We start from the raw sequence: 27,679 nt of genomic DNA, 5'->3' as shown, positions 1-27,679 counted from the left end.
TTGCTAAACATGTTTGTGTGGGTCAGACCTCGTACCTTCCTGAGGCTTTAGTTTTCACCTGATATCATGCCTGAAATATTAATCTCTAAGGACCTAAAATGCCTTATAGCACATCATTCTTTTCACTTTACTTCCAACAGCAACAAAAAAGGATAACTTTTTTTTACTTCTTTTTTCTATTGGTCTGACTAGTCATGTAATATAGAGATAATAATGGGGTTTTTTAGGTTTGTTTGCAAGTGTAGAAAAGGGGAAAAAAATTATTATTTGATGACCAGTTGCTTCCTTTTTAAAATACTACCAGATAAGTACGTATAGAAAAAGTTAAAGGACTCTTTTTTTTTTTTGTCTGTGGGTTGCACACTGAATCAAAGAGGCCTGAAGGTACATCTGTACAAAGTAATTGGCACTCAAAGAGAAAATGGTTAGCTTTCTAACAGTGCATTGGGGTCAAAATCTTTTTTTATAATAATAATATAGTAAGACACTTAATATAACCTTGAAATCAGGAACTTTTAGAAGAGGTTAGGTGAAATACACAGTGCTATAGCAACCATAAAGCAGATGTATTTCTTATTGTTCTTTTTAAAATTCAGCTTTCAATAAGTAGAATGGGTGATTTTTTTTTTTTTGTTAAATTGCATATTTAACTATATTTTTAATTTAAAAAAATGGAAACATCAAGGTAGCAATAGAATGCGTGCACATTTAAGCATGATTTTTTCTTTTCCTGAACTCATTTCCTATCACTTTTGGGAACAATGCATCCCCTTACTTCAATAAATATAGAGTAAGCACGTATACAACTTGTAAAAATAAAACCAAAAATATGTAAGAATTTATATTAAGCATGGTTCTGTATTAAATTACTATATGACCTAAACTAATTTTACATTCTCTGTATTGGGAAGCTTCTTTTTTTAATATTTTTTCAATTATACAATAAAAAAATAGGCAGTTATCTAATACTCTGTAGCATATAGTTGCGATGTGTTTGTGAGACTTATGCATGGTATGGGGTTGAACAAGGGCAGGGAAGGCACATATTTATATGAAAATGACCACATTAAAACAGATCTCTTACAGAGACTGAAGTTCAAGTAATGAGTTCTTTAAAAATGTATATTCTTGTCACAATTTTCTCCCTATAAGAATGTACAGAAATTTTAATTATTTCCTTTTGTAGTGCTAGGCATTGACATACAGCATTTTGTCATGTTTTCCAAGAAAATGTAGAGACGTATCAGTGACAATGACAACATATTGACAGAATAGCAGTCAAAATAACCACTGTTTATTATATCTAGGGCTAGGATACATATTCTTGCAGAAATTCAGTTAAAATCTCTTTTCTTTCTTCTTTCAGTAAAATACCACATTTTCTAGCAAACATTGTGAAACACAGGAACCATGGCAGCATGACTGGATATTAGTTTAAAACACTGAGTACTGTTCTGGGTGCTGTAATAAAGCTAAGTGTTCTCTAGAAGCAGCTGAAGCTCTTTAAAGGCAGTAGAAACATTGACTTCAAGGAAATTAAGCAGGAGCGAACACATTTATGAAAAAACTTTGAGGTGTTGTTGTTTTCAAATACTATGTTAAATTCAAATTAGTAAGGTTAAAACATAGAGGATTTAAACCTGACATTAATATATTTTTAAGTACTGTTTAAAATATTTTTGCTGATACTTTGTATAAATATTAGACATCTGAGCTTGCAGAAGTATTCACAAGCAATAAGGAAATATTGTTCTTAAACTACTAAACTGGTGTTATTAATTAATGACTTGCAAAATTATTTTGCTTATCTAAGTTATTTCTATGTTTGAGTTCAGGTGTTCCTCAATCCCTCTTAACCATTTGTCAGGGATGATGAGAGGGTAATGTCACCACAATTAAGAAAAGAACAAAGAAAAATGCTTAGTTAGAACAGCTATGAAGGAGCTGTACTTTCCCAAGATTTATGTTTTTCTCCTGCTGCTTTTTGGAAGCTCACCGTGCTGTTTGGTTTTGTTTTTTTTTTTTCATATTGTGAGACAAGGCAACCAAGCCTCTTCTTCTGTTTTACATTTCTACATCAAGAATCAATGATTTTTTTTACACTCTGGATTCACTCAGGAATGTTTTTGTGGTGGGAATGAGTCTACGTTGTTTGTGTCTGTGTCAGGGTTACACATTCTGGTTTCATCAAGCCTGCCCAAGGAAGCCCTCAGTATGCCCCAGAAAATCTAATTATTATTTAAAGTGAAATCATACTCATCTTACTCAGATGGCTTTTAACAAACTACCTAGCTTTGTATCTCTTTACTAGCAAAAGTTGTTAAAAAGTTGTTAAAGTGCATGCATGTTACAGAAGAAACAAGTTAAATATTCAAATTGTGATTCTCTCCCAGTAAAGTTACAGCCACAGGGAAGTGACCATCCAGAAATTGTGTTTTAATGTCCATGTTAATGTCCCTCAGCATTAACCAAATGTTCTCTCATAGCTTATAATTAAGTATTTTAACAAAATTAATTATTTTGAAGTGTTATTTTATGTTGGATTTCAATGTCATTGAATCTGTGCCTATTAGCATGTTTTTGTAAGCTACATATTTCATGGTAGTGGTACCTCAGAAGTGCAAATAGTTTCTTGACATTTACTCCTTTCAGCAAGAGGGCTATTGTTCGATCTAGCTCCCAGTGCCGTCAGCATTAGTCGGATATAAACCATAATAGTATAAAAAGTTTATGTAATCCACATAAAAATATATGCTTCTGTTCTTTGTTTGATTTAAAAACTGTGAGCAGAAAAAGAAATTTCAAACTGTTGTGGGTTTTTTGCCTCTCTCTTTCAGGGTTGGTTTAGCCCAGGTCAAGTCTTTGTATTAGACGAATACTGTGCTCGCTATGGAGTGAGAGGCTGTCACCGCCATCTTTGCTATCTCAATGAATTGATTGAACATTCAGAAAATGGTTCTGTCATTGATCCAACCTTGCTCCACTACAGTTTTGCATTTTGTGCTTCTCATGTTCATGGTAACAGGTAATTTAATAATATATTTTTAAATTCATAGCCTTAGGAGGAATCAAAAGTATTTATAGGCTCTTGCATTCACCAGATAGGGAAGTTGCACACAACAGAAATCAGTTCATTAAAATTTCTTCAGGGGTATTAGAGGTTCTATACTTATTACTATTTTAGACAAAAAATATCTCCTTGCAGTTATGCTGTCTTAATGCAGTGTATTTTCTTGGGTATTGTATAGACAGGCTGATGCAAGGCTAAAGGATAGCCTGTTAAAAAGGTAGTCCTTTCATTCCATGTTTATATTGTGCTAGTGAATGGTGTTTCCAGTGAATATTCTAAAAATTTTTTCAGTTTAAGAGAAGTTGTGACTCTTTTTCTACAGTCTGTATCTTGGCAACTAATCAAAATATACTGAGTTCTTCTGTCTGTACTGCCACAGGGAAAAACATATACAGGGAATGTGATGTGACCAGAAAAAGCTAGGACACTTCTGGAATTTTTTCCACTAAAGATGTAGGCTGCTTCAGGAGCTGTTGGTCATAGTGATGCTCTTTGGATGATGTCTTCTTCCACTTGCAAGTGAAAGACTTGGAAAGAATTAAGCTGTTGCTTTGCTAAGTGCATTGTTTAAAAGAAGCTTTTGTTTCATTTATGTCTTATTCCAAATTGTGAGGGAACTAGCTCTGCTTTTAAACAGCAGGTATTGGAGATAGGATCGTTGGATAGCTCAGGTTGAAAGTAATCTTAGGAGATCTCTAGACCAACCTCCTGCTCAAAGCAGGGTCGGCTGTGAGGTCAGACCAGGTTGCTCAGGGATTTACCCAGTCAGGTCTTTATCCAGTTTGAACCTGTCTTATTTCAGTGAAGTTACAGCCATTGTCTCTTGTCAACCTCCCAGTAGCAGCTGGGGGGGTCTGTCATTTAGTCCCCTAGACACCACCTGTTCTTCAGACTGAACAAGCCCAGCTCTCTCAGCTTCTCCTTATAGCAAGTGCCCCGGCCTCTGACTGTCATGGTGTCATCCACTGAACTTGCTCCAGTTTATCCATGTCTTCCTTGTACTAGAGTGAGGAATGGAGCAGGCAGTCTATCAAATTACAGGACAGCATGTGTTTATACCCTACACTAGATTTGTATACTGCTGTAGGAAATATGTTTAAAAAGTTAAAAAATAACAAGGGAAAACCCAGTAGATCTCCCCCCATCAACTGATCCAGTCATGACACTAGGGGAAAATCTATTTACAGTCCCCAAAAGCAATTACTATGATGCTGTCAGTAAATCCCCAAAACTGAATCCTGGTAGGGATCAGGGGAGAGAGAGGTTTTCTTCCCAACATGTGTGCTTATGTTGCCTTGCAACCAGTCAGTCACAAAGGCCATTATACTTGTCCTCGAGCCAGTGAAGAAGGCGCAATCCTTAAAAAGGATATTGTTTCCTTCATTGGCTCAGACAAAGCCTCATCCGTGAGAACAGGAGCTGGGCATTTGTGACCTGAGTGATTTGGAAGTGGGAGATTCATATTATGTAATCCTTGATAATAATATCCAAAATTAAAATGATTTTGAATGTTCCTGAAATACTCCAAAGAATCTTAATGTTCATACTGGTAAGTTAGGAGATTTTCTGGCTTTTACTTGGTAACCTATTCTCTGTAAAAGCATGCTTCTTTTGTCAGTTCCTGAAGAACCTGACGTATTCGTATTTCTTATTGAGTCTAAGTCTTTGTTGTTTCTTGCCTTTTTATTACTGGTTTCAACCTAACAAGACAAATACACAGTGATAATTGCTCAAACTTATTTCAAGAATTCAAAAGAATGGTAGATACATTTCTTTTTATTTCATACTTTAAGTGAAGGACAGCAGTGCGTGCAGTGCATGAAAATATCTCAGGGAGCACATCATTTACACAGTGGTAAGCACTCTGTATTCTGTCTATTCCTTCTGTACAGATATTCTCTGAATAGCATTATGAGTGTTTTAGGAATAAAAGAAGTGTTGAACAGAGAGGGTCTGACTAGAACTGAGATATTGTAAAACGGAAGAAAAAAGAAACATGAAGAAAGAAGAAAAGTAAGTCAAGGACAGAAGCAGACACACTCACTGAGGATGACAGACACACATATACTCACATAATACATCCACTCATTCATTTGCCGCAGCACTAAGAAATAGTAAAAGGGAAAAAAGAATTTCACAGACAATGCACGACAGGCCAAAGTTCTAGGCTGATCCCTGGCGTTATACATCTTAGTTTTATAAGTCAGGCTGAGAATTAGAAAGACCACAGAACAAAGACAAAGAGCTTTATACTCTGGGCATGATGTAGTCAATTTATATTTCACCTTTGCTTCACAGAGGAATCTTAGACCTTCCACTAGCCTGAGAAAGATCATCAAAAATGATCTTGAAGTCAGGTGATGGAGGAGCATGTAGAAATGCAGCCATATCTGTAGTTCAGATTATCAATTTCTTTTAGGTATGAATTTTATAGTAGGCAATTTAGCGACATCAGTCAAATGATTAGATAAATATGTCACTCACCTTCATTTCTGGTAGCCTAGTGAAGAGAAACTCAAGCACAAATCAGGGCAAATCTACAAAATATACCGGGGCCATACCAGGATGTACACTAAGCACACCAATGACTGCATCTGATTTGCTAAATAAAACTGGTGAGGAAGCAGTCTCATACAATGGACCCCAACTGTACATTAGTCATAGGCACTCTCTAAGATCCCAGGCATGGTTTTGGGATTGCATGTACTGAATACTGCTTCCAGTAAACACTATGAACAAGGGTGAATCAGCTTTGTCTCTTTCCACCCTTCATATGTCTCCGGAATTCTTCCAGCAGATTTTGAACCCTCAGGTATTCCGTATGCTCTTTTGCTGCACCCTAGGACTTGAAATATGAACTGTTTCATGCTGCTGGCTGTAATGCTCTTGCAGACTATAACACAATAGCCATGGTTTTATTTCAAAACACCTGGAATAAACACATAAATTGTTATCCTAGAGCTTCAGGGACACTGTGAAGCATAGAGGAGACCTGAACTGACCTCTGTATGCAACAGACCTTGCCACCTGGTCTCAGGACGAGAGAACAGTCCCCAACTGTTTTATTTCCTGAGACAAAGATATAGGTAACAAGTTCTGACAGGATTATCAAGCATACTGGTACTTAGTGTGCCTCTGATGCCAATGTTGTTGGTTTGGGAACAGAAATGTTTATGCAGGGTCAAACACAATAAACTGAGTCCTAGATTGAGGAATTCAAGCCTCATTCATGCCTTTCCTGCTGGGAAGGGCATTATGACTGAGCTGACAAACTGCTTATGTAGAAAAGGTACTTCTGCTTTTGTGGATGACATTCTTAAGACATTCTCTTCCTAAATAGCCAAAAAGCAAAATATTTTAGTAAAATAGCATTGGTGAGTGTTTAAACAAAATCACATCAGTGTTTTTGAATCAACTGATCCCTTTTCCTCCAGTAAATAAAAACAGCTTGTAAATAAAATAAATGCAGTAAATAAAAACAACATTGGCTGTGCTTATGGTGCTATGTAACTTTACAATAGCATCTCCTTTGGTTCCTCTTCACAATGTTTTTCTTCTGAAATGTTTCACTATATAATCCCCATTAAAGTTCACAAGTGAACTTTTCACACTGCTATTATGCATACACTTGTGTATCATTGGTGAAAGTGAAATGGGCAGAACAAGGAGCTATAGGATATTCCTGAATGCTGACATTTCAGTCAACAGTCCAGGTAGGAGCTATTGTTTTCTTCCCCATCACGTTCACTTTTGTCTACTTTTCATGCTGTGACTTCTATTCAGTCCCTCTTGTCTGAAATGGATGCTGGTGGGTATCACATGAAGTGCAAAGTGACTTCCTTCCACCTGCTGAGTTACAGACTGAGTTGAAAAATTCAAAATTCAAGCATATTCTCTGGTTATACCTTTTTCTATTCAGAAAGAAAACTGATTTATTGGAAGTTCATATATGAGAAGGTGAATGTAATGCTGCAAAAATCAGTTTATAACCAAAAATAAATAGTTTCTTTCTGCCTTCATTTTGAAATCTTCAGCGCATGTGTGTTTGCATAGAAGAACAGTCATATTGAGTAAGGTTTTCTAAGCCTGTCAGTCATCTGTCTCCAGCACTGACCTGCTTGGAGTAAGTGAAGGGCAAGCATATGCAATATTTCCTCTTACTGCTCTTTCAGTTTCCAACTCCTTGCAGGTCAGAATATGCCTGTTTGGTAACATGGAGTGAGTGTCTGTTTCAGGTACTTGTCCATTGCACCCCTGAACCTGTGTAAGCCCTTTGCACTCTCAACACCTTTGGCAGCAAGTTCCAGAACTCAGCCTCCTCTTGCTTGAAGAACTCTTGCTTTGAACTTGACTCCTACACATCTCATTTCATTCTCTGTTTCTATTGGAAGAGTCAGAGGACAGTAAAAAAAAAAAAAAAATTCTCTGTTATCTCTTTGCTATATAAGATTCAAAACCTATGAGTGAACCATGCAGTGATTACACTAGATGGATGTTTTCTGCTAATTCCTTGTCCTTTTCTCATAATTCTCAATGTTGATTTGCTGCTTTGACTGCTACTGGACAGGGACAGTTTCATGGAATTATCCATCTGAACACCAAGATCTCTGTCCTGAATTTTCTTACATTTATCTACCTCGATCATCGTTTGCTCTTTTATTGCTACTTGATTTCACAGGGTGTTTCTGGAATTTCACACTATGCGACATAACTATCATTACATTTACTATCACCTGAATTCTTACTGTTTGCCAAGCCATTTATGAATATTGTAAAATAACAGAGGTCTCAGCACAGAATCCCTGCAGAACTCTACTGGTAACTTGCCTTCATTGCAGATATACACCATTTATTCCTATTCTCTCATTTTTCACTGTAAATGTAAGGACTTTCACTCTTACTCAGTGGCTGCTTAATTGCCTTACAAGCTTTTTGTTAGGGAATCTGACAAAAAATTCTTGCAAATCCAGGTCCATGGTACTCATCAGGTCACGCTCACCCACTGGTTTTGATCCTTAGAGAACTTCAAGATCAGAAGGTAATATTTCTCTGCCTTATGGCTTCAAAGCCATACAGACTTCTTTGCAGTAGATAATATTACCAAATTTTATTTAATTTTATCCTTGAAATATCCTTATATTATAGTTCCTTCTAATTTTCTGGGATGTATGTAAAGCTTACTGGCCTGTAGTTCCCCCTAGATTCCCTGGAAACTTCTGATTTTTAATTTGATCTCACATTCTTTACCTCCCATTCCTCAGTAGGAAGGCAGTTCTCAGTGAGAACTTTCACACATCCACAGGTAATTCAGTTCTGGCCCTGGCAAGTTACTGCTGTTGATTTTTCTAATTTGTTCCATATCTAAAAAAAATTTTTTTTTTTTTTTTTTTTTTTTCTATGAACAAAGAAGAGTTCCAGCATAGGAGTCGTCTTAATTTCCTTCATAATAAACACCGATGCAGAGAATTCATTTCATATCCCTGCAATAGCCTTGCCCTCTCTGAGAGCTCCTTTTAGATCCTTGTCATCTTTTGGCACTGTAGACTCTCTGATAGGCTTCCTGCTCCTGTTATGCTTGGAGGAAATATCTTAAAGTGGAGTAAAAGAACACATAAGAGAAATGAAACTATGGAAACTTCAGAGAGCGCTATGTATTTATATATTTCTTTTCATTTTTCAATGTTTTGTGATAAGAACCATTTATTGCAATTTTATACTTTATGTCAAGTGATAAAAGAGTGTTCAGACAAATCATCACTTTCAAATCTGGGACAAGGAACTTTGTGAAAATAAGGAAAATAATGTCATTACATTGCTCTGTCTCTTCTAATAATTTTTTGTGGAGCTTCTGAATAGGTGTTTCCTTCTGGCTAAATTAACTGTAGAATTAAAGTATGGTTATCTTTATCTTCCTGGTTTCTCCTTCATTTTATGTATTTTATAAACAATATCTAGTAAGATTTAATCTAAAATTCCAGAAATTGTGAGTAGTTTCACTATATATCTGCACATGGTCACCATCTGACATGAAAGGTTTTGTCCAGTTGATCTCTTCCCAAATGTGCTATGAGTTTATATGTATAATTTTGTATATAAAAATATTTGAAGAGCATGTAGATTTATTCTTAGATGGTTTTCCCAAGAAACCATTGCTAGCAGAATTTTGTGAAATCATTCAGTTTTAAGTAGTTGAAAATGCTTCCTATTTCTGTTGTGCTTCTTATTCACTCTCAACCTCACATGTTCTGTCTGTGTTGTAATGATAGAAGGTGCGAGGTCTTCTTTCACGGATTTTTAATGGCAATTGGGCCTTCTGCTTTAATCTTAGATCTGTTCCACAGCTGTCCAACAGCTGGAGGAAGGAGCCTGAGATCCCTTACAGAGTGGATCTTTAGGGAAGTGTTTTATATCAGAAGTTATATTCCATCAGTCTAACAGCATCTTATATAAATTCTCTCTCATGTTTGATACAACATCTAGAGACTCAACAAGAGTCTTTTAGTTTTGTAATATGTCTCATTTTTCTATCAGTCCTCTGTAATGGAAATGGTGAGAGTGGATTTCTCATACTCGAAAGTATGTTTTTATTCAGAAGTTATTTGTTATAAGTCACCATTTTCCCAGAATAACAGAATGAGAAAATATACCTTCTAGGTTTGATATGCTATGTGAGTTTGTGCTTCTAGATGAGAAACAGTGTTCTCTCAGAAACGGAGAAACTAGTTGATCCTTGGACATTTATATCTCTTTTCTTCAACTGAATGTAATCTTCCCCTTTTCTGAGACTCATTGGGCAATGCTGAGAATAGAACTTTTTCACTAAGTCTTTCAGTTTTATGTATTGCCCTGTCCCAAGCCTCTTACATCATCCAGTTCCTCCTTCATTTTTGGAAGCTGATCATCTCCAAGGTATATGTTGCACAGAGGAAGGTAAATCTTCTTTAATTTAATATGTATTCTCCTTTTTAAGTGGTTCACTTATGCATGTCATACCCCCAAGCCTCTAAATAGTTAAGTTTGGTTTTTTTTTAATTAATATTGTTCAATTAGTGACAGAGCTTTCTATATATTACTGTTGTAAATGGCCAAAAGAAATCAGTAGAGTTCTCACAAGTTCAAAGCTAGAAGCAATGTTCCTCACCCTGTTGCAGATACCAAGTGAAGTCATGTTGACCTCACTTTTGGTTTAAGGAATGATACTGTCCTGTGTTGGAAAGTGCCAATAACTATAATAATGTTATAATAAAATGTGTCCTCACTGTATTAACAGAGGCACATTTTTCAATGTATCAAAACAGATCTGCTTCTGAAAAGCCTCAGAGAAATTGTCAGTAGAAAATTAATCACAATTCACACATTATTAATAAATATTAGAACAAAGTTCTGCATATTTAAGTTGATACTTGCCATCTTAGACAGTGAAGGAACAGCTAATGCTATTACACACTTTCACCTTCCCTAAACATGATACATTTTTTTGTCATTAGTTTCAACTGATTAATGCCTATACATACCCTTATACTTTGGGTAAAAAGGTATTATATTAGTACATGCTTAGCTTTTCAGTAGAAGGGCATTAATGAATCCCACCTAAAATATGACCGCATAAAAGATCACTAAAATTAACCCGATTTATCATTTTAATCTTTTTTAGTGGCCGTCAGAATTGGTCTTTTTCATTCACTTGTGAAAAGGAGGGTGTGACCTGTAAGCAGATGTAGGATCAGCCTGAGAAATGCATACAGCAGAAGGCTCTATTGTGCCTTTTTTTTTTTTTTTTGTCAGAATGTTTGAAGAATAGTTAATATAAACAACAAAATGCTCAGTCTTCAAGTGCCTGCTGGTTAAAGCAATGTTTAAATGCCACGTGATAATTTGCTCTCTTCATTTTCTGTTAATATAAAGACGTCTGTTCTGCCTGCTTCAAAGCTGGTAATGTAAATAATTGTTTTTCTTAGATTTGTCTAACATAAACGATGGACGTTACAAAAGCCTTAATTAATACAATTGTGATTTAAAGGAAAATTTGGTTATTAAAGTCCTTGGATATTAAAGTCCTATAAATAGATAATAAAATCTCTACACCAAAATCCTAAACAATTTAATCTACAGTTTACTAAGAAACAAGATGTCAAAGTTTTATCTTGTTAATTTGAAAGCTGTCACTGTTCTTTCATTTTATTGTGCATCCTGAATTTAAAAACAAGTGCTCTTAGAAAGCACTGAAGTCTTCTAAAACAATTTGTTTCTAGGAGCGAATATGACATTTAAGTTTAGGTTTTGTTTTTCCTACGCCCTTGAAATGTAGTGTATTGTATAAATGTCTTGAAGTAAGACTTAGCTGAAGTATTTTTCTTGTATTTTGTTTTTCATCATAATTTCTCATTTTTCACTGGCAGATTCTTTTGGTCAGCCTTACTGTTCTCATGTATGTGCATGCATGTACGTGTTAGAATATCAGTCTGTGCATTCCTCTCATACTCTTTTCTTTCATGACAGACCAAAGTGATGGTCTATGTTTTTAATGAGGAAAGCTCATTGAAAAGGCTTGAAACATTTTTAAAATATGCAAATATGTTAAAAGCACCAGTATTGACGATATTCCGGGGGGGGGGGAAGTCAGTAATTTTCAGTTAGTATTTCACAAGGCTGTCTCAACAAAGCAATCTTGCTTAAGGTAACAATTCACTCTCTTGAGAAGCCACTAGGAGAAGCTGTTTCCAAAGTTGAGGGCTGGAAATAATCTACTGTCAACCCAGCATCCATATCTAATTCCCACTGGAACTGGTATACCATTTTAATCTCACATGCCTTACCTATTCACAAGAGTCTTAATCGTACGATTCATCAGGTGACCTCTGCAAATTACTACATATTTTAAGACCTCTAGAAATCAAAATATTTCTGGAGGGTATTCTAAGCCTTAAAGTATTAGATCAAGTGAGGAAAAACAGTCCATTCCCAGAGGAAAACCTAAATCCACCACCTAATCAGTTAGCTTCCTAGAGTAACTGCCATCATGACAGAAATCTTGCAAGATTGTCACAGTAGAAGTTTCTTTAAAAATTCTGATCAACCTCTTTTATTGGTGTCATTATTTAAGTGTCTTATGGTCAAACAACTACTTCCCACTTGAATTTACCAGCTGTAGTTCATGAGATATTTGTTTCAAATCTCTTTTGATATTTAAGTCCGAGTGAATTAAACCATTTGAGATGTGACCAGAGACAACATTACATCTGTGCCAGTTAGACTGTGATCTAAGCAGACAAGACAGACCAATCCAAATCCAATTGACAGAGTTCTCAAAAAATGGAAAACTAATATAAGTGAGACAGAGAAGGCTACTCAGATTTTGAGTGTTCACTGTTTCACCTAGTTCTCTAATCCCAAAAGCAGTTGTGAAGAATAAGGAGGGAAAAAAAAATGTGGTGGAAAGGAAAATTCACTCTACCTTCTTGAGAAGATAATGTTCAAATGAAAACTCTTCTTAAGACAATCCATCACTTTTCTTGGCTGAGTTCTTAAAAGAGAGGTCCCACACTGCAATAAGAAAGCTGAACACTGGTTTTGAATTGACAAAATAAGTCCAAACCACTCTCCATAACGTTTGGGACAGTAGGAAAGGCTCATTTGTTGCATACTTTATGGATGGCCTAATCCTTTGAAAACCAAATGACTACTTGAGTCTGATTTTCTTGCCAGGCACATAATTTGTAAATAAAAATAACCAGCTCAAAACAGTGCTATTTTATTTTATTCTATTCTGTCTTTAAAGCAATTAAAGATCTAGAAGACAAAATTAGTGGAAATTTTTAAACTATGTATCTCATTTTTTCTGTCTCAGCTCATCCTAGAGTCAGATTCTTTTTTTGTGGATTCTTTTTTCTCAGTGGTAGATAGATATTCCCAAGAGTAGCAAAAAGATGATTACCAGCACGATATGTGTCTTAGAACTGTGTTGTGAAAATGCATTTCTATATTCTGCTTGTTGCAATAAGGCTAACAGGAAGAAACAAAATAATGATTCAGAGTTTATGCAGTTTTCTAAAATCATGTTTTCAAGAGGCAAGTTTTTCAGTGCTATAGATGGTACATTTTTCTAACACCTTTCTGTGTATTCTCTTTTTCTTCTGGGACATTGGCTCCTATGCAAACATCCACTGAAGATATATTTAACAGTTTTGAAAATTTTAGGTGTTGTCAACAAGGTTCTTTATGACAACAGACTCAGTGAAGTGACAGCTCCCTGGTACGTGGCGATCCTAGCCTTAGTTCAGGTTGACAGATATGACATCCTACTGGCTCACCTTTTTCACTTACTGTTATCTGGACCCTTAGGTCTTTTCTGTCATATATATGACATGCCTCAGTGATGTTTAATATGACAGAACTATTTGCTTTATCACTCCAGAGCACGATCTCTCCTGACAATGAAATCAGACAGTGCAATTTACTTAAATTTGAGCCCATTCCATCTGTCAGAAGGCTGAGGTAAAGTATCCTGGCATCCGTCAAAAGAGAGAAGATAAGTTATTTGCTCTTTCACATCAAATTTATACAATAGTATATTGATGTGCCTGGTTACTCATATCTCCACCATATCTGATTTTTATTGTTGTCTTCACAATAATTTAAGGAGTTCAGGCATTCTTTCCACCTTGACTTGACAGATCACAAATATAAGTGATTTAAAGGGTGAGAGAATTATTTATGTCATGACCAGGTGGTAACTTATCCTTCCTAGATATAAATATATCGCAGAAAGTTAAAGTAACAATTTAACAAACAAAATGTTCATAGAATCCTAGAATGATTCTTAGAACATTCATGGAAAGTTGTCTTTCTTTGTGTCATTATACTACAATTTTCTCAGTTCTAGAAATTTTCTCAGTCTAGAAAAACAGTTTTGGAGGCTCTGGAGGAGGTACTGGGCAGATCTGCACTTAGTGTCAGAGTCATAAACTCAGGTGGAAAGCAGTGGCTGGTTTGTTACTCTGGAGCTGAAAGTTAAGAGATTAACAGGAAGTTTTCAGATACTTCTTTTAAAATTATGCTATATGTGAGGAAGTTGTGACTGCATGGCAAAATTATTTCAATATAAATACATTAATAACACCTTTAGGCCAAGACTTCAGACTAAGTGTGTGCTTAACATACGTGTTAATGCTTATTATTATTAATGGCTTATTATTAATTATTGGGATTTAAATTTTATGTTTAAAAAAATGCCAGTGCTTTTGTTTATTAAAGACTATTTTTTTTGTTGTATCCTTTATGCTATATTTATATGGAAGTCTTCGTTACATGTTGCTATTTGTCAATATGAGACGGGGAATCAAAAAATCTATGCTCACTCTAAGCCAGGGGATTCCTAGGTGTTGCCTGCTCTGGCTTTTCTCACTGTTGTTTGCCTCCCATCTATATTTTAAAATCACTTTCAACCATATTGTGTCTCTGGGAAAGTATCTGGAAGATTCAAGGAGCTGAAATTCAACAAGATCTGAGTAGGCCCCTCTATTGTGCCAATAGTACTAATTTTCTTGAGAAAGGATATATATCTTTGGGAATTATTTGGAAGAAATATATGCGACTTTGTGTTCATATTGGGATCAGGTAGAGACTTAGGACTTGAATTTAAAAGTTCACTTCAAAAGTTAAATTGTTTGTCTATTGTCTGTTCTTTAACTGTATTCACAAGTTACTGTATATCCTTCAAGGCAAGGGGAAAGAGGAAAGGAGAGTGAGACACTTGTTAACTGAAAGCTTGAAAAATAAAGATCACAGTTCAAAGAGAAATCAGCATGAAGAGATATCAATAATTATGAAATATTTAATATTACAGGCCAGATGGAATTGGAACAGTATCTGTTGAAGAGAAAGAAAGGTTTGAGGATATTAAGGACAGACTTTCCTCCCTTTTAGAAAACCAAATAAGTCATTTCAGGTGAGTCTATAGTTTATTCAATGAATACTAAGGTTTTTTCTGGAATAATTTTCTCATGGTGTTCAATTTTGGTCTTGAACAAGCAGAGTGAAAATATAATAGTCTACCTGCAAAGGTATATTGAATATATTAAATATGGAATAATTTATTGACACAAGTGATTGTGCTTGAAATTTATTTGTGTATCATGTAAGTTGTATTTTTCTATGATAGAAAAGATTGTGCAATAATCTAGGTCTGATTTTTGTTGATGCTTTTAAAATTTAAGCTTTCTATAACTCTTAAGAGAGAAAATTGTCTGAATGAAAATGACTGAGCCATACCAATTTCTGGTTTAGTACTGATCAGAAGAGTCATCTGAGATAACATCTTTGATAGATGGCAGCTAAAACTTTTATTGATGACTAATATAATTTTAATGGTTTCATGATATGCTTATCTTTCCTGAGTCAGCTAAGGTCCATCACCCTCAATAAGGAATTTGTCATATGTAAGGACTGTCAATACCGGTAAATGCTTAGGGAAGGAGTACAAGAAAGTGAGCAAACTTGGGTGATTTTTCCTTCTATTTTCTAGCAATTGATGGTTTATAAAGCTTAGCATTAAAATGGTATGTAGACCACCAAATCTGTTAGTTTATCATCTAAGACAACATATCTTCCATTATTCTGTCAATCTAATCCTTTTTTAGAATGTATTTATAAAAATTTTTTGTCTCTGTATCACCTTATGACAACCAATCCCACAGTTTAAATAGTGCTGTGTGAAACAGCTTTCTTTTGTTTGGTAAGGCTGGCTGTAAGTTTGTTGGATGCACCTCTGGTTTGATGAGGTAAATGTCTAGTAGGTATCTGTCATGTTGAGAAATAGGTTGTTTTGAGCATAGAGGACATAAAAATCTTCACTTGGGACTTCATCTCTGTATTAATCTAAAGAGAACTAGTATTCTTCAAGGGAGGTAGTCCTTTGGGGGAAAAAAAATTATTCTCCCTTCCTTTATTTGCTTTAAAGATTCTTCCTTGACTCATTTCCTATTTCCTGTCTTCCATGAAAATAAATAGCACTTGCCAGAGAAGTGATACAGAGCAGCAAAGGACAGAGTGCTTACTACCCAGGCTTTGGAAAGGCAGGAGGAGAATACTGACAAAGAACATCATCTGCGGGGGGAAGAAAAACTTGTTTCTGTGACAATCTTAAAAAAAAAAAAAAAAAAAAAAAAAAAAAAAAAAAAAAAAAAAAGTTGTACTGGAGCTGGGAAAAGATCTCTGGCCTGTTTGGCCTGATTGGCATATTATGATCATAGCCTGTCAAGTTTATGTTAGAAACAAAATTGCTGTAATTTCCAATTAATATAGGTACTTTTACTCATACACAATGATGAAGTCAGTGAGATTAGTTGTGACCCAAATAATACTGAAGCAGCAGAAGCCTTCTGAATATGTAAAGAAGGGAGATGGGGGAACAAGAGAGGCTGGGCATCTTCAGAGTAATTCTGTTCAGGCCTTCATGTGTATGAGACTTAATCACAAAATGTATAATAATGTCTAAATAATTATTTGAGTTGGAACAAATAAAGGTGAAACCCATCATGTCTGCTTACCTACACACTAAAGTATGTTGATGAGCTTCAGCTCTGTCAGTGACCATAGGATCTTTCTGCCTTAGTCTTGGTAGATTTTGAGGAAATTCAAACAACCTTAGAAACTCCTCTTTGAGAGCAATTAAATGTGTCATTCATAGATGAAAGCCTCTATCCTTCAGAGGACTGTCAGGTTTTCCTTAAATCCTATTTAATCAACATAGACAAACAATGCTCTGCCAGGTAAAGAGAAATTATTATATATTTCTCTGAACAAAGACTGAAACTAAAGTTAGGTGGAATGTCTCAACTTAAATGAAGATACTGGCATAACACTGGTAGAAGGAAGAATCAATAGTGCCCTGGAATCTGAATTTATAAAGCGTATATAGTCTCAATATAGGACATCCTGATAAAGAATTGGCATTAGACTTTTAAATAAAACCTTGACCCAAGTAATGGAAAAAGATCACCTGTATCATTAATTAATAAAGAATAAGCTTGACTGTGAGATTGCTTGCTTAAGAAAACATGGTATTAAAACCACTCCATATTTCTATCCATCAAAATTGTTGTGATAACTGTGCAATGCTCAGTATTTTGAAAAATACATTCAGCAGTAAAGACTGATGCAAAGCATGTACTGAATGTACATGTACTGAATTTTTTTTGGCCTGTTCTCTTTTGCTACATTATTAAATTTTGTTGGTTTATGGTCACTACAACAGAACACCTCTGCTGCTCTGCTCCTCAAACTATGTCCTGTTCATGTTTGAGACCAAATCTGGAATGGCATCTTTTCTTGCAGGTCCTAAATTAGCTGTCCAAGGAAGCAATTCAAAACTGTCTCCTGAAAGATTATCATTATATCTCATCCTAATGAGACATTGATCAAGTGTACATGTGTATAGCTGAAATCTCTGTTACTGTTTGTCATCAATTTGCAGCTCCTCTAATCTCACTTAACATTTCCTAATCACTCTCATCATAGTAATTAGAGGGTTAGTGGTACAGACTTTCAAGGATTACCAGCACTTCTTTCTGAGCTTTGCCCTCACTCTGTTGCTTAGCATTGCATGCAATGGTCAGCTGTCATTGTGGACAGTTTTAACTGAAGAGTGTATTTTTCTTCACGCCTTTTCAGAGAAGCACTGAACATTTTCTGTGCCCACCTAGGTCACTAGGTTACACCTAGGTCACTAGAACACACCCATCTGAAAAAAATGCTCTCCTATGCCTGTTACTTAACCCACCGCTTCCAGTTTTAATACTTCCCTATGGACTTCTTCATTTTAACTGCTATCAGCCTGGCTCCATTACGATTAAGAGGCAGTCAGCCCATCCCGTACTGGTGACTCTCATCTAAAGTATTTCCCAGTTCTTAAGGTACTTAAACTTTTCCTCTCTTTCATTTTACCTACCCACTGGGACTTCAGATTTCTGTCTGCCTTTCAGGCATCAAATGTGGAAGAGCCAATGTTTCAGAGAATGCTGCTGTGAGAGTCTTGAACTTTAACCTCTTGCCTGGCTGCATGAATTTTATCTCTGTAGTGTTCCTCCTACACTTCTGAGTGTTACTGGTCTAATGTACACCATGAATGCTGCTCCTTCTCTATTCTTCCCTAGGTAACTTATATAAACACCTCCTGATGTCCACTGACTTTGCACCCAGCAACTAACTTACTGCTTGGTCCTCTTGGATGACACAGATCCAATTATCCATATGTCTAATAATTGAATTGACTACTGTCACCATCTATGTCTCCCTGTCTTTAAAGATCCCCTCAGCTGTGGGAACATTCTTGCCACAGCCAAACCAGTAGAGGTTGATAGGTATAAGTGTGAAAGGCAAGTGAAGGATTGTGGAGATCCCACAAAGGGAGGAGGAGACAAAACATCTGAAGTTGTATTATGTTTTAAAATTACTTAATGCCTAAGGGTCATTAAATCTGCTTTGCTAATTTGTTAACCTGTCCTCAGAAATTGTTAGCACTACAGTAAGAAAGAAATAAAATGAGGCAAACCAAATACTGGAATTCTCACTGTGGAAAATCCTTTTTTGACCTCATTTGCAGCGCTTTATTTTGGTGACCAAAATGTATATCTAAAATTCACTGGTCTGAATCCTTTTATCATTAGAAAATATTATACTGTTGGAAAACATTAGAATTACCATTCTCAGTGAGTAATAATAAGAATACTCTCAGCATAGTAAAAAATCTTTTTCCAGTTGGGGATATCCCAGCAAGATTTTAGAAATGGGAATAAGAGAGGTTACAGTTGCCTAAGCATTGTAGCCTCATTGAGCTGTTATGTTGGATAATTCAGTAGACAAAAATGAAAAACAAAGCTATGAATGGGATTACTTTTTAATTTACATAATTTTAGATGAGACAGAAGTGGGTATGGTTTAAGTTGCAGCTGCTAAAGTTTAAGATAACATAAAATGCTTTTCCAAGCTATTTATAATATAATAGAGAAAATTGTGGAATATATGCAGGCATTTGTATTCCCAAATAGCTGACATTTTATCTTAATCCAATATTAAAACAAGATATAATAAACAGAGCGCTACTTCACATCTCCAGTAGCTGTCATGACTACATGAGAAATACTGCCTCTTTCCAATTAAGCTCATCAGAGACCATTAAGTGTCCTTCATAGCTGAGAAAGTGGAGGTGATGCTTTTTGGCTTTTAAATTTTTTCTGAGCTGCTGGTGGGCTGATATTGCTGTACTACGCATATGCTCCATGGTAGAATACAGAAGAGGGCTTCTGCTTTCATTTGTACTTCATGTATGGAAGTCTTCTGCTAACATAATTTAATGCAAGTTGTGTACAGTTACACCCCAAAGTAAATTCTTAACTTATATATTACAATTCTGATAATTTTCTCTTTCTCTTTTTTTTTTTTTTTTTTTTTTTTTTTTTTTTTTTTTTTTTTTTTTTTTTTTACTTTTTAAGATACTGTTTCCCCTTTGGACGCCCTGAAGGAGCTTTAAAAGCCACACTTTCATTACTTGAAAGGGTAAGTTTAAGAATATATTTTAAATTCTGCTTGAGTACTAAGCCTGCATTTTTCTTTTGCCTTCAGGCTGCTGAAAGCAGACTCATGTCTTCTGAGTTATTTTACTACTGGTTTTAATTGTTCACTGGGAGGTTTTTTCTCATTGTCTTCTACAGAGGCAAACAGCTGTTTTCTGTAGGACTTATTTATTAGACTTTCACTTCAAGCCACTGTAGTGACTCTTTATTTCTTTATAATTTAATAATTACCCAACATTATCCCTAAAGTAGCACAGGTCTACTCTACAGCCCCCCCTTTCCTGCTTTCTATGGTTTCTATGCCGATGATGTTGTCTGTACTGATATGTATCATTAAAAAACTTCTATATAATCCAAATAATCTTCCATAAATGCATAATCTGAGTCAATTTAAGAAGAAAAAAAATATATGCAGCAAAACTGACATGGACAGCTATAAATATAAGCTCCTGCCCAGCAAATCCTCATGTATTGACTGGAAGAGTGAAGACCTGGTAATGGTAAAAGCATCTCAGTAATCTCTGAGGAAAGAGAACTTTGTATTCCAGCAGAGATTCCAGAGGAATTGTATCAGTAGGAGCCTTGTGAAGGTATGAATTCAAAAAAAGCTTAGATCCCAGTCTGTGTAGCTTTGCCAAAATCATAGAGATCTGGTCCTGGGGAGTGTCAGTTCTGCACTGCAGAACACTTCATGAATAGAGATTCTATCTTAGAAAACCTCTGCCATGTTCAAAAACATGTAGAGTGTGGGTATATGTCTTCTTTGACTTATAATCTTAGTGACTATAGTGCTGTGTAGATTCCTTTGTGTTATATGAAACAGTTATTTCCTCTCACGGTTCCTGCTGTTACAAATGGCTATGGTACTCTACCTGGTGCTCAAGCAATACCATTGTCAGTCTTGACTGAGAATAAATGTGCATTCCTATACTTGTGGGTTAGAAACATTTTATTTTACCTGGTTTTTAAAATCTTGAAAAAAAAATCCATAATATTTTTGAATACTTTATTTTCCCTTGTTGATAATCCACAAATTATTTATTAAAAAGAAGTAGGTTAACAAAGGCGGATATGTCAGGTGTGTGCAAGTAATGGAAGAAGTCTGCTTTGCAGCAATGTCTTTCTATTTCTACCATATCCTTCCCCAGACCCTATCACTTGTACCCTCCCTTTAACAGTAATTTTTAGGTATGTTATATAAGTATGTTAGATATGTTATATATATTTAGATATATTATAAGGGTGTATTTTATCTGGGGAGCCATTGGACAAAAAGCATCTTTAAAAGGTTGTGAGTTATCTGAAATTTCATTATTCATGTTAAAATGTGGTAAAAACATACTGAGTTTTGTTAACACTTACTTGTTGAAATGGAGTATAGAAGTAAAAATGCAAGTGAATTATTAACAATATTTATTCCCTTTTTTATCATAATCCAGAGTATATACTGTTGCATTCATATGAAGAGGTATATATTCTCAGTTTACTTCTCTTGCAACAGGCGATCCATTTTATCTAAGCCCTATATTTTAGAAATGAATAGGCTTTAAAAGCTGACAGGTTTTGAAAAGGTTTATATAATCTGTTCTTCTACTTGTCTATAATAAAATATTCCAGCAGAAGTTCAGTGTTTTCGATGACTAGTATGGATGACTACTTTTCACATCAAGGACATGTTGAATTTGAATAACTTTATGAGGGAAGAAAAGCAAGTCAGTATTAGCTAGCTCTGATGGTGGTGCTCACAGTTTCTCTTTTACACTGTTGAAGAGTCAACAATTATGCAGTGGTGGAAGCTTTTCCACAGGTGAGAACCAAGCAACCATAATCCAGCCAATCCACAGAATACTCTTGTTATACTGGTCTTGGCATCACGCAAATGAAGACTGACTGGCATGCTGCAAAATGCCAAACCGTAGAGGTATTGTATATAAATACTATATAGACAGTCAAACCGGGGTTGAACAGAAACCTTCAAAGACAAATACCTAGTTCCGCCAGTTGAAATAGCTCCTTTTTGATGTCTGCCTCTAATCATTATCAGATCTGTAGTAACTTTAGGATCTTTTTCATTGGGCTTTGGATAATGACTGTAACCAAGTATTATAATTGTCTCTGGTGCAGGTTTTAATGAAAGATATTGCCACTCCCATACCAGCAGAAGAGGTGAAGAAAGTGGTTAGAAAATGTCTGGAGAGGGCTGCCTTGATCAATTACACTCGACTTACAGAATATGCCAAAATAGAAGGTTAGTACAGCAATCAACTGCCAAAGTGGCTGTAAAAGCCAACAATGCCTATTAACTGAATATTGTGTGAGCAGTCTTTTCCCTTTCCAGAACAAACCCTTTCCACAGCAAGGGGAAATGTCTCATTAAAATCTCAGCTGGTGAACTATGGAGCTTTTTCTTATTCATTGCTTTAATATGCCTCCTGGGACCCTGTCTGAATGGAAGACTAGGACTTCCTAATTTAAGTTGCCCTTTGTTCTTACTTTTGAGTTCTCCATAAATCTAAAAGGTTGTTTATGGGTTATTTTTTATTTCTCTAACTATTTCTGTTAATTGAACCACTGACAAGAAATTCTTTCCTCCACAGCAGTCACAAGCATACCTTGAAGCTTGAAAACTCTGGGTATAGATTCTTTTTTGATGTACTAATAAGGCAGACAGATAAGTCTGATTAGTTTTGCTGTTGTGTTGTTGAATGTATAATAATATTCTGATGATTAAAACCTTAATTACATCCTTTCTGAATGAATTAATGGGACAAAATACCAAATTTGATGGTAATCAGAAGGTTTTCTGGAATTTAGGTACCTTCTAGAAAGTATATCCTGAAATTAACAAAGCTTTTGCTCAAAAAAATGGCTTGGATAAACAATGTCATTTTACTATTTGTAAACCTTATACAGAACAAAAAGAAAGTCATAATAGTCACATGCCTTGTCAAGACACATCTGTTCTATTCCATAAAGCGCAGAAAGCTTGAGATATACCTGAACAGATAAGTTCAGGAGTAGAAAACACTCTGTGCACATTTATATAGCTGATTTTTTTGAGGTAGAGTCAATTATCAGGAAGATACATGGAGGATTAATTCTGCTTTAAAAATGTCCAAATTTTATGCTTTTTTTTAAATAGTATGTATTTCTAGCAATGCATGAGAAGAAATAGAGTTATCATAGCAGCAAAATAAAGAAGCTTCATATGTTTAGCAATATTATAAAACCAACTTTTTTTCCTTTTTCCATTTCTGCTCAAATTCTCTGAAAAACGTGAGTTAACCAATCTCACAAATGATTAACAAAAAACCCATCTCATCACTATAGCAACCAGTATTATATCATGGGAGTAACAACATGAAACCATCTTAGTAACCAGTTTATCATAATTAATTATGATATCATGTTGTGTTAAAGAAACAAGAATGACTACTAAATCTGTTCTGAAAAATGAAAAAGCAAAAATAACTGTTTTCCTTAGTTTGTGTCTTTCTGTGTTCATAAAGGGGATTTTTTAATGTTCAGTTTTTAGGTCTTTTAGCAAACCTGTTGAAATAATGGCTATAAAAATATAAACATTTTTAAAAGGTGACAAAACCATGCAAAAGATATCTAAACTCACTGACACTAAATTGGATTGGTAAAGTTTTTTACAGTGATGTAAATATGTCCTTGCCCAAGATTTTAACTATATCTTAGAGAATTTGGCAGTTCCACTGCAAGTAGCAAATTTGGACTTTAAAATATGCACACTCCTAACATTGCAGTAAGCTGGAACAGCACATAAAACAGCAGTCCATCGCATGGCATATTTTGATTTGCAAATTCCTTTTAGGGTTTATTGTCTTTTGGTTGACACACAACTGTATTTCTGTAAGTATTTTTACACTCACGTAATTGTAAACCCACCGCACAATAGATACTTGCATATATAAGTCTAGTACTTCAATAAGAGATAGGTTGAGTACTTTTCTGAGGATAGAGTACTAATTGAAAGTGAAGGACTCCAGCATCATGATATCAGAAAATTAAAACATGTTGGTTTTCAGTAGCAATGAGACATGTACTGCTCTCTCTCTTTACTCTGGTCATTACAAATATCCTACATTTTTGCCAATATAAATGTAATAGTTTTCAGCAATAGTTTTCAAAGTAGTTTTCAGTCCATTCTGCTTCATTAGGTTTATGGGAGCATTACTGTATCTGTGCACTGAAATTATGTTCTTCTCTTAAAAATAATTCATGTTAGTTAGTGTTTGCATTGTTTACTCTTCAAGTTGCACACAGAAAGCATGTAGTAATTATTTTTGTATCATTACTAATGTCCTCAAATGTATCTGTCAGTGTTTGCATTGTTTACTTTTCAAGTTGCACACAGAAAGCATGTAGTAATTATTTTTGTATCATTACTAATGTCCTCAAATGTATCTGTCATAAATTTTTGGGATTTTCCTCCTATTCTTTGAATATTTTCTTCAGTGAACAACATCGTATCAGTCAGTGAAAATGAGACTATTGCATGATAATATCAGCTATAGACCAATAGTAGCTACCTAAAAGATAGAGGTGCAAAGAAGACTCTAATAAAAATAATATCCTTATATTCTCACTTTCTTATATTCTTTTACTATTGTTTATGTGTCTAGATTCCCAGGCACAATATGGATGCAAACTCAGCCCATGACCCCAAAATAGAGACTACATAGGACTAGTAAATAAAAATACACTACTTAAACACATACACCATTTCTCTCTCAGCTGATAAAACCCATCACTTGTGTGAGCTGACTCACTGATATACTGAAGGTTTTAAGGTTTTAAGTCTAAATAGTTATACTTCTGTAATGATGTTTTTCTTCTCTCTTTTTTTTTTTTTTTATTTAGCAACAGCAGAAAAGGACACAGGTGATTACTATTTTTGTGCATGTCTGCATGTATTATAGATGTGTGTTGTGTCTTGTTTCATTGTTTTTATTGATTTCAACAATACAAAAATATTGAGCAGAACACGTGAACATTAAAATTCATTTTTCTGTGGTATAGTCCATGCATTCTTCATTTACACTGAAAGTTAACGATGATGTGCATATTTATTAGCAGTTTAGATAATTTTATATTTTGGTATATGATGCAACTGTTGTTTCTGTGAAAGATAGGTAACTAATTGATGCAGAAATGTTTGGCTGTTAAATTCAAAATCAGTTTCTGTATTTAGAGAAATGTAATTTCATGGTCATCAGCAAAATGCTACCTGTTTTGTAATGAGACTACTGGATTTATTGAGGAAGGTCTTGATAGAACTAATTTTGTAAAGCTGGTTTTACATTTCTCTCACATGGCTTTATTTAGTGATATGTTTATTTTTCCAGTTACAACTAAAGGTTGGGAGGATGGTAGTTCTTTATGTTCCTAATTTAATGAAGCTGATGTGGTGTATATTGTCCAGTAGTACAGAGAGGGGTTTTCTGAGTGCTTATATCGCAATATTTAAGAGTGATCATAAAAGGAGCATAGCTGAAGTAATATTTGTGGCTGAGTAGTATTGGCTGCATAGAAGTATGAGTGACTGTGCGTATATATACTGTGAAAAAGATACATGCACTGCTTTGTCTTACCTTTTTTAAAGATGTACACACAGACCCAATGGAAGCATGTTCATGATGCTTTGTGGGGTTTCCACAAATAATATCAACCACAGTTATGGGAAGGGGCATTGAGTTGGTAGTATTCTCAGGATGAAATTATTTTCCATATGGAAAGAGACTGAGGTGATGACTTTGTAGACTGCATGGAAGTAGTCCAAAGTAGAGCTCCTTGCCATTGAGGGTCTGGAAGGGAAAAAGATGGTCCATTTTTGGAGGAACAGCTTCTTTAGCCATTAAACAAGAAAAAAAAAAATACTAGCAAATTATTAAAAAAAATACTTTTTAAAAAATCTGTATTCATAACTGAAGATTCAAAAAATTCCATTGGTTCCCAAAACTTTGGTTTTCATTTGAAAGCTTTAAATGCCTTGGAAATATAAACAGTGTAATGATGGTATGAGTATTCATGCCACAGACTGTTAGGATGAGTTGATACGAACTCCAATTGATCAGGTAATCTCCCAACTCCTGATCAACAAGGAGAGGTTCATTAAGCAGGTGATTCAGAGGCTCCTTCAACAATTTCCCTATGAAAGGACCTATCTCACACCATCAAATACAAATGCACCCTAAGAGAGTTTCCCTACTAGGTATCTAAAGCTAGATATCACAAATAGTCCATTTAGTACTTTTACTTCTGTAGGTAATGAAGAAAATATCTCTTCAGATTAGAAATTTAGAAAAATGTTGAAATTAATTTATGAAATGAGAAAACTGATTTTAAAGCTTGTGTCCTTTGATCTTTACACTCTAAAACATCAACTGTACACTTTTATGTAACATGTATCACCTCAAGTACAAATCTTCCTTGTGCCACACACTTTCTATTCTTACTTTTTCTTAGGCTCATTATGTCAGAAATGTAGAACATTACGCACAGATGGCCTACAGTTACAAGCACAGAAAACAAACAAACAAACAAACAAACAAAAACCAACAAAAAAACCTGTACCTGTTTTCAGTCATTTTACATTACGTTTATGAAACTTTTTGCAAGAAACTATTGCCAAGTTTTTAAGATAGGACAGCAAAGCTGTCCCTTAAGTGACCTGGCATGTAACTGTGTTAGAGAATGGATGAGAGGAAAGCCTAAAGCTAGAGGTTTATAGACTGTGTTTATAATTTAATTGCTTAATTAATTTCTGTTTCTGACTAAAAATGCAACTGGAAATTAATCAGACAACTCTAATTAATTTTATTGAAAGGGGTAAATAGACTTGCACCAGAATTTTGTGTTCTATTGAACCCATTTCTCTGTTACAAAAGATGAAGTAGCTGAAAGGAATCCAAATAAAATTATATTTTAGCCTGACTGACAGGGCCAAATCCTGCTCCTGTTGGTGTTGCTAGCTAAGCTCCTACAGATATCATCATGAACTTGTTGTACAGTATGCTTAGCCCTAATACCATATATTGCATTGTCGTAGAAAATAAAGAAAAACTATTTCTTGATAACTATTATTTACCTTTTAACTTACACGCTAGATACTGTATAGAGAATCTTGAATTGCAGGAGTGTCCTTGTTAGGAAATACAGAGGTGAACATGCAAATTCTTTTTGTTGCGCGAATCCTTTTTCAGCAGCGTGGTTGCCAGGTTCCCGGGTCTATTCCCCAAGTGCTCTCATTTTCACAGTCTCAATTGAACAAGACTCTGAATGCTTTCCCAGAAGACGGTGGTTACTTTCTTAATGGCAGGCGCAGTGGTATAAGCAGCACTTGCATCAACAGGATTTGTTTGCAGTCAGGATGACATTTTATTTAGCACTCCCATGTCGTTGCACTATTATGACTATAAAACAGCTTTTTTCAATAAAAATTACATTTGCAGTGACATTTATACAGGGTTCAGCATGTCATTCCTTATGACACGTACAGCTGAAATTCTCATGGAGTAGCTAATCTGTTCAGTCAGTATAATTGCCATTATGAGGAAACCAGCAGCAAACCTACTATTATAATTTTGAACTATGTCTAAGAACTCTCATATAATGCCCTTGTAGTTTGCAGAAAGGTCTTATAATTTGGCAATGAGATGATCACAGCATCAATATATGAAAATTGCTTTTTAAGTATAAAACATTTTCATTTCAGCAAATGGTGTCTTTGAGATTTTGCTACCTGAAAGTACATTTTAGATCATTTCTGTCTATGGCATATTTTCCTGACTTATTCAGAATTTAACTTGAGTTAACTCTACCTATAAATAATGCTGAACGGAACTTGACCTGCTAGATGCTGAGGCCAGAGACAAATGGCATTCTTCACGTGCATTTTGTATAGTTCCAATTAACAGCTTACAGAAATTTGCATGCCTCTCTCACCTGTTTTCTCTCCTTCAAAAAAAGTTGGCCTTCCTTATACAGAATTCATATTTTTTACTTATATTTT

The 27,679-nt window shown here is 35.1% G+C and overlaps 1 protein-coding gene across 18 annotated transcripts in view; it reads left to right on the top strand.

Annotated features, from left to right (window-relative positions):
- The window catches only part of CADPS2 (calcium dependent secretion activator 2), a 252,497-nt gene that overhangs the window by 145,455 nt on the left and 79,363 nt on the right, over positions 1–27,679 (top strand). For 11 of the 18 annotated variants that reach the window (XM_026868441.1, XM_026868439.1, XM_026868433.1 and 8 more), the window contains 5 exons: positions 2,838–3,025; positions 14,916–15,017; positions 19,561–19,624; positions 21,766–21,889; positions 24,529–24,549. In XM_026868441.1, the coding sequence (XP_026724242.1) occupies positions 2,838–3,025; positions 14,916–15,017; positions 19,561–19,624; positions 21,766–21,889; positions 24,529–24,549 (499 nt within the window). The remainder of the gene's footprint in view (positions 1–2,837; positions 3,026–14,915; positions 15,018–19,560; positions 19,625–21,765; positions 21,890–24,528; positions 24,550–27,679) is intronic. The other 7 variants (XM_026868446.1, XM_026868444.1, XM_026868436.1 and 4 more) reach the window with 1 other exon arrangement.

Source organism: Athene cunicularia (genome assembly GCF_003259725.1).
Source record: "Athene cunicularia isolate RWA chromosome 1 unlocalized genomic scaffold, athCun1 chr1_part2, whole genome shotgun sequence".
NCBI lineage: Eukaryota > Metazoa > Chordata > Aves > Strigiformes > Strigidae > Athene > Athene cunicularia.
Note: the sequence above shows the minus strand (reverse complement) of the source record. Positions and strands in the feature narration are given on the sequence as shown.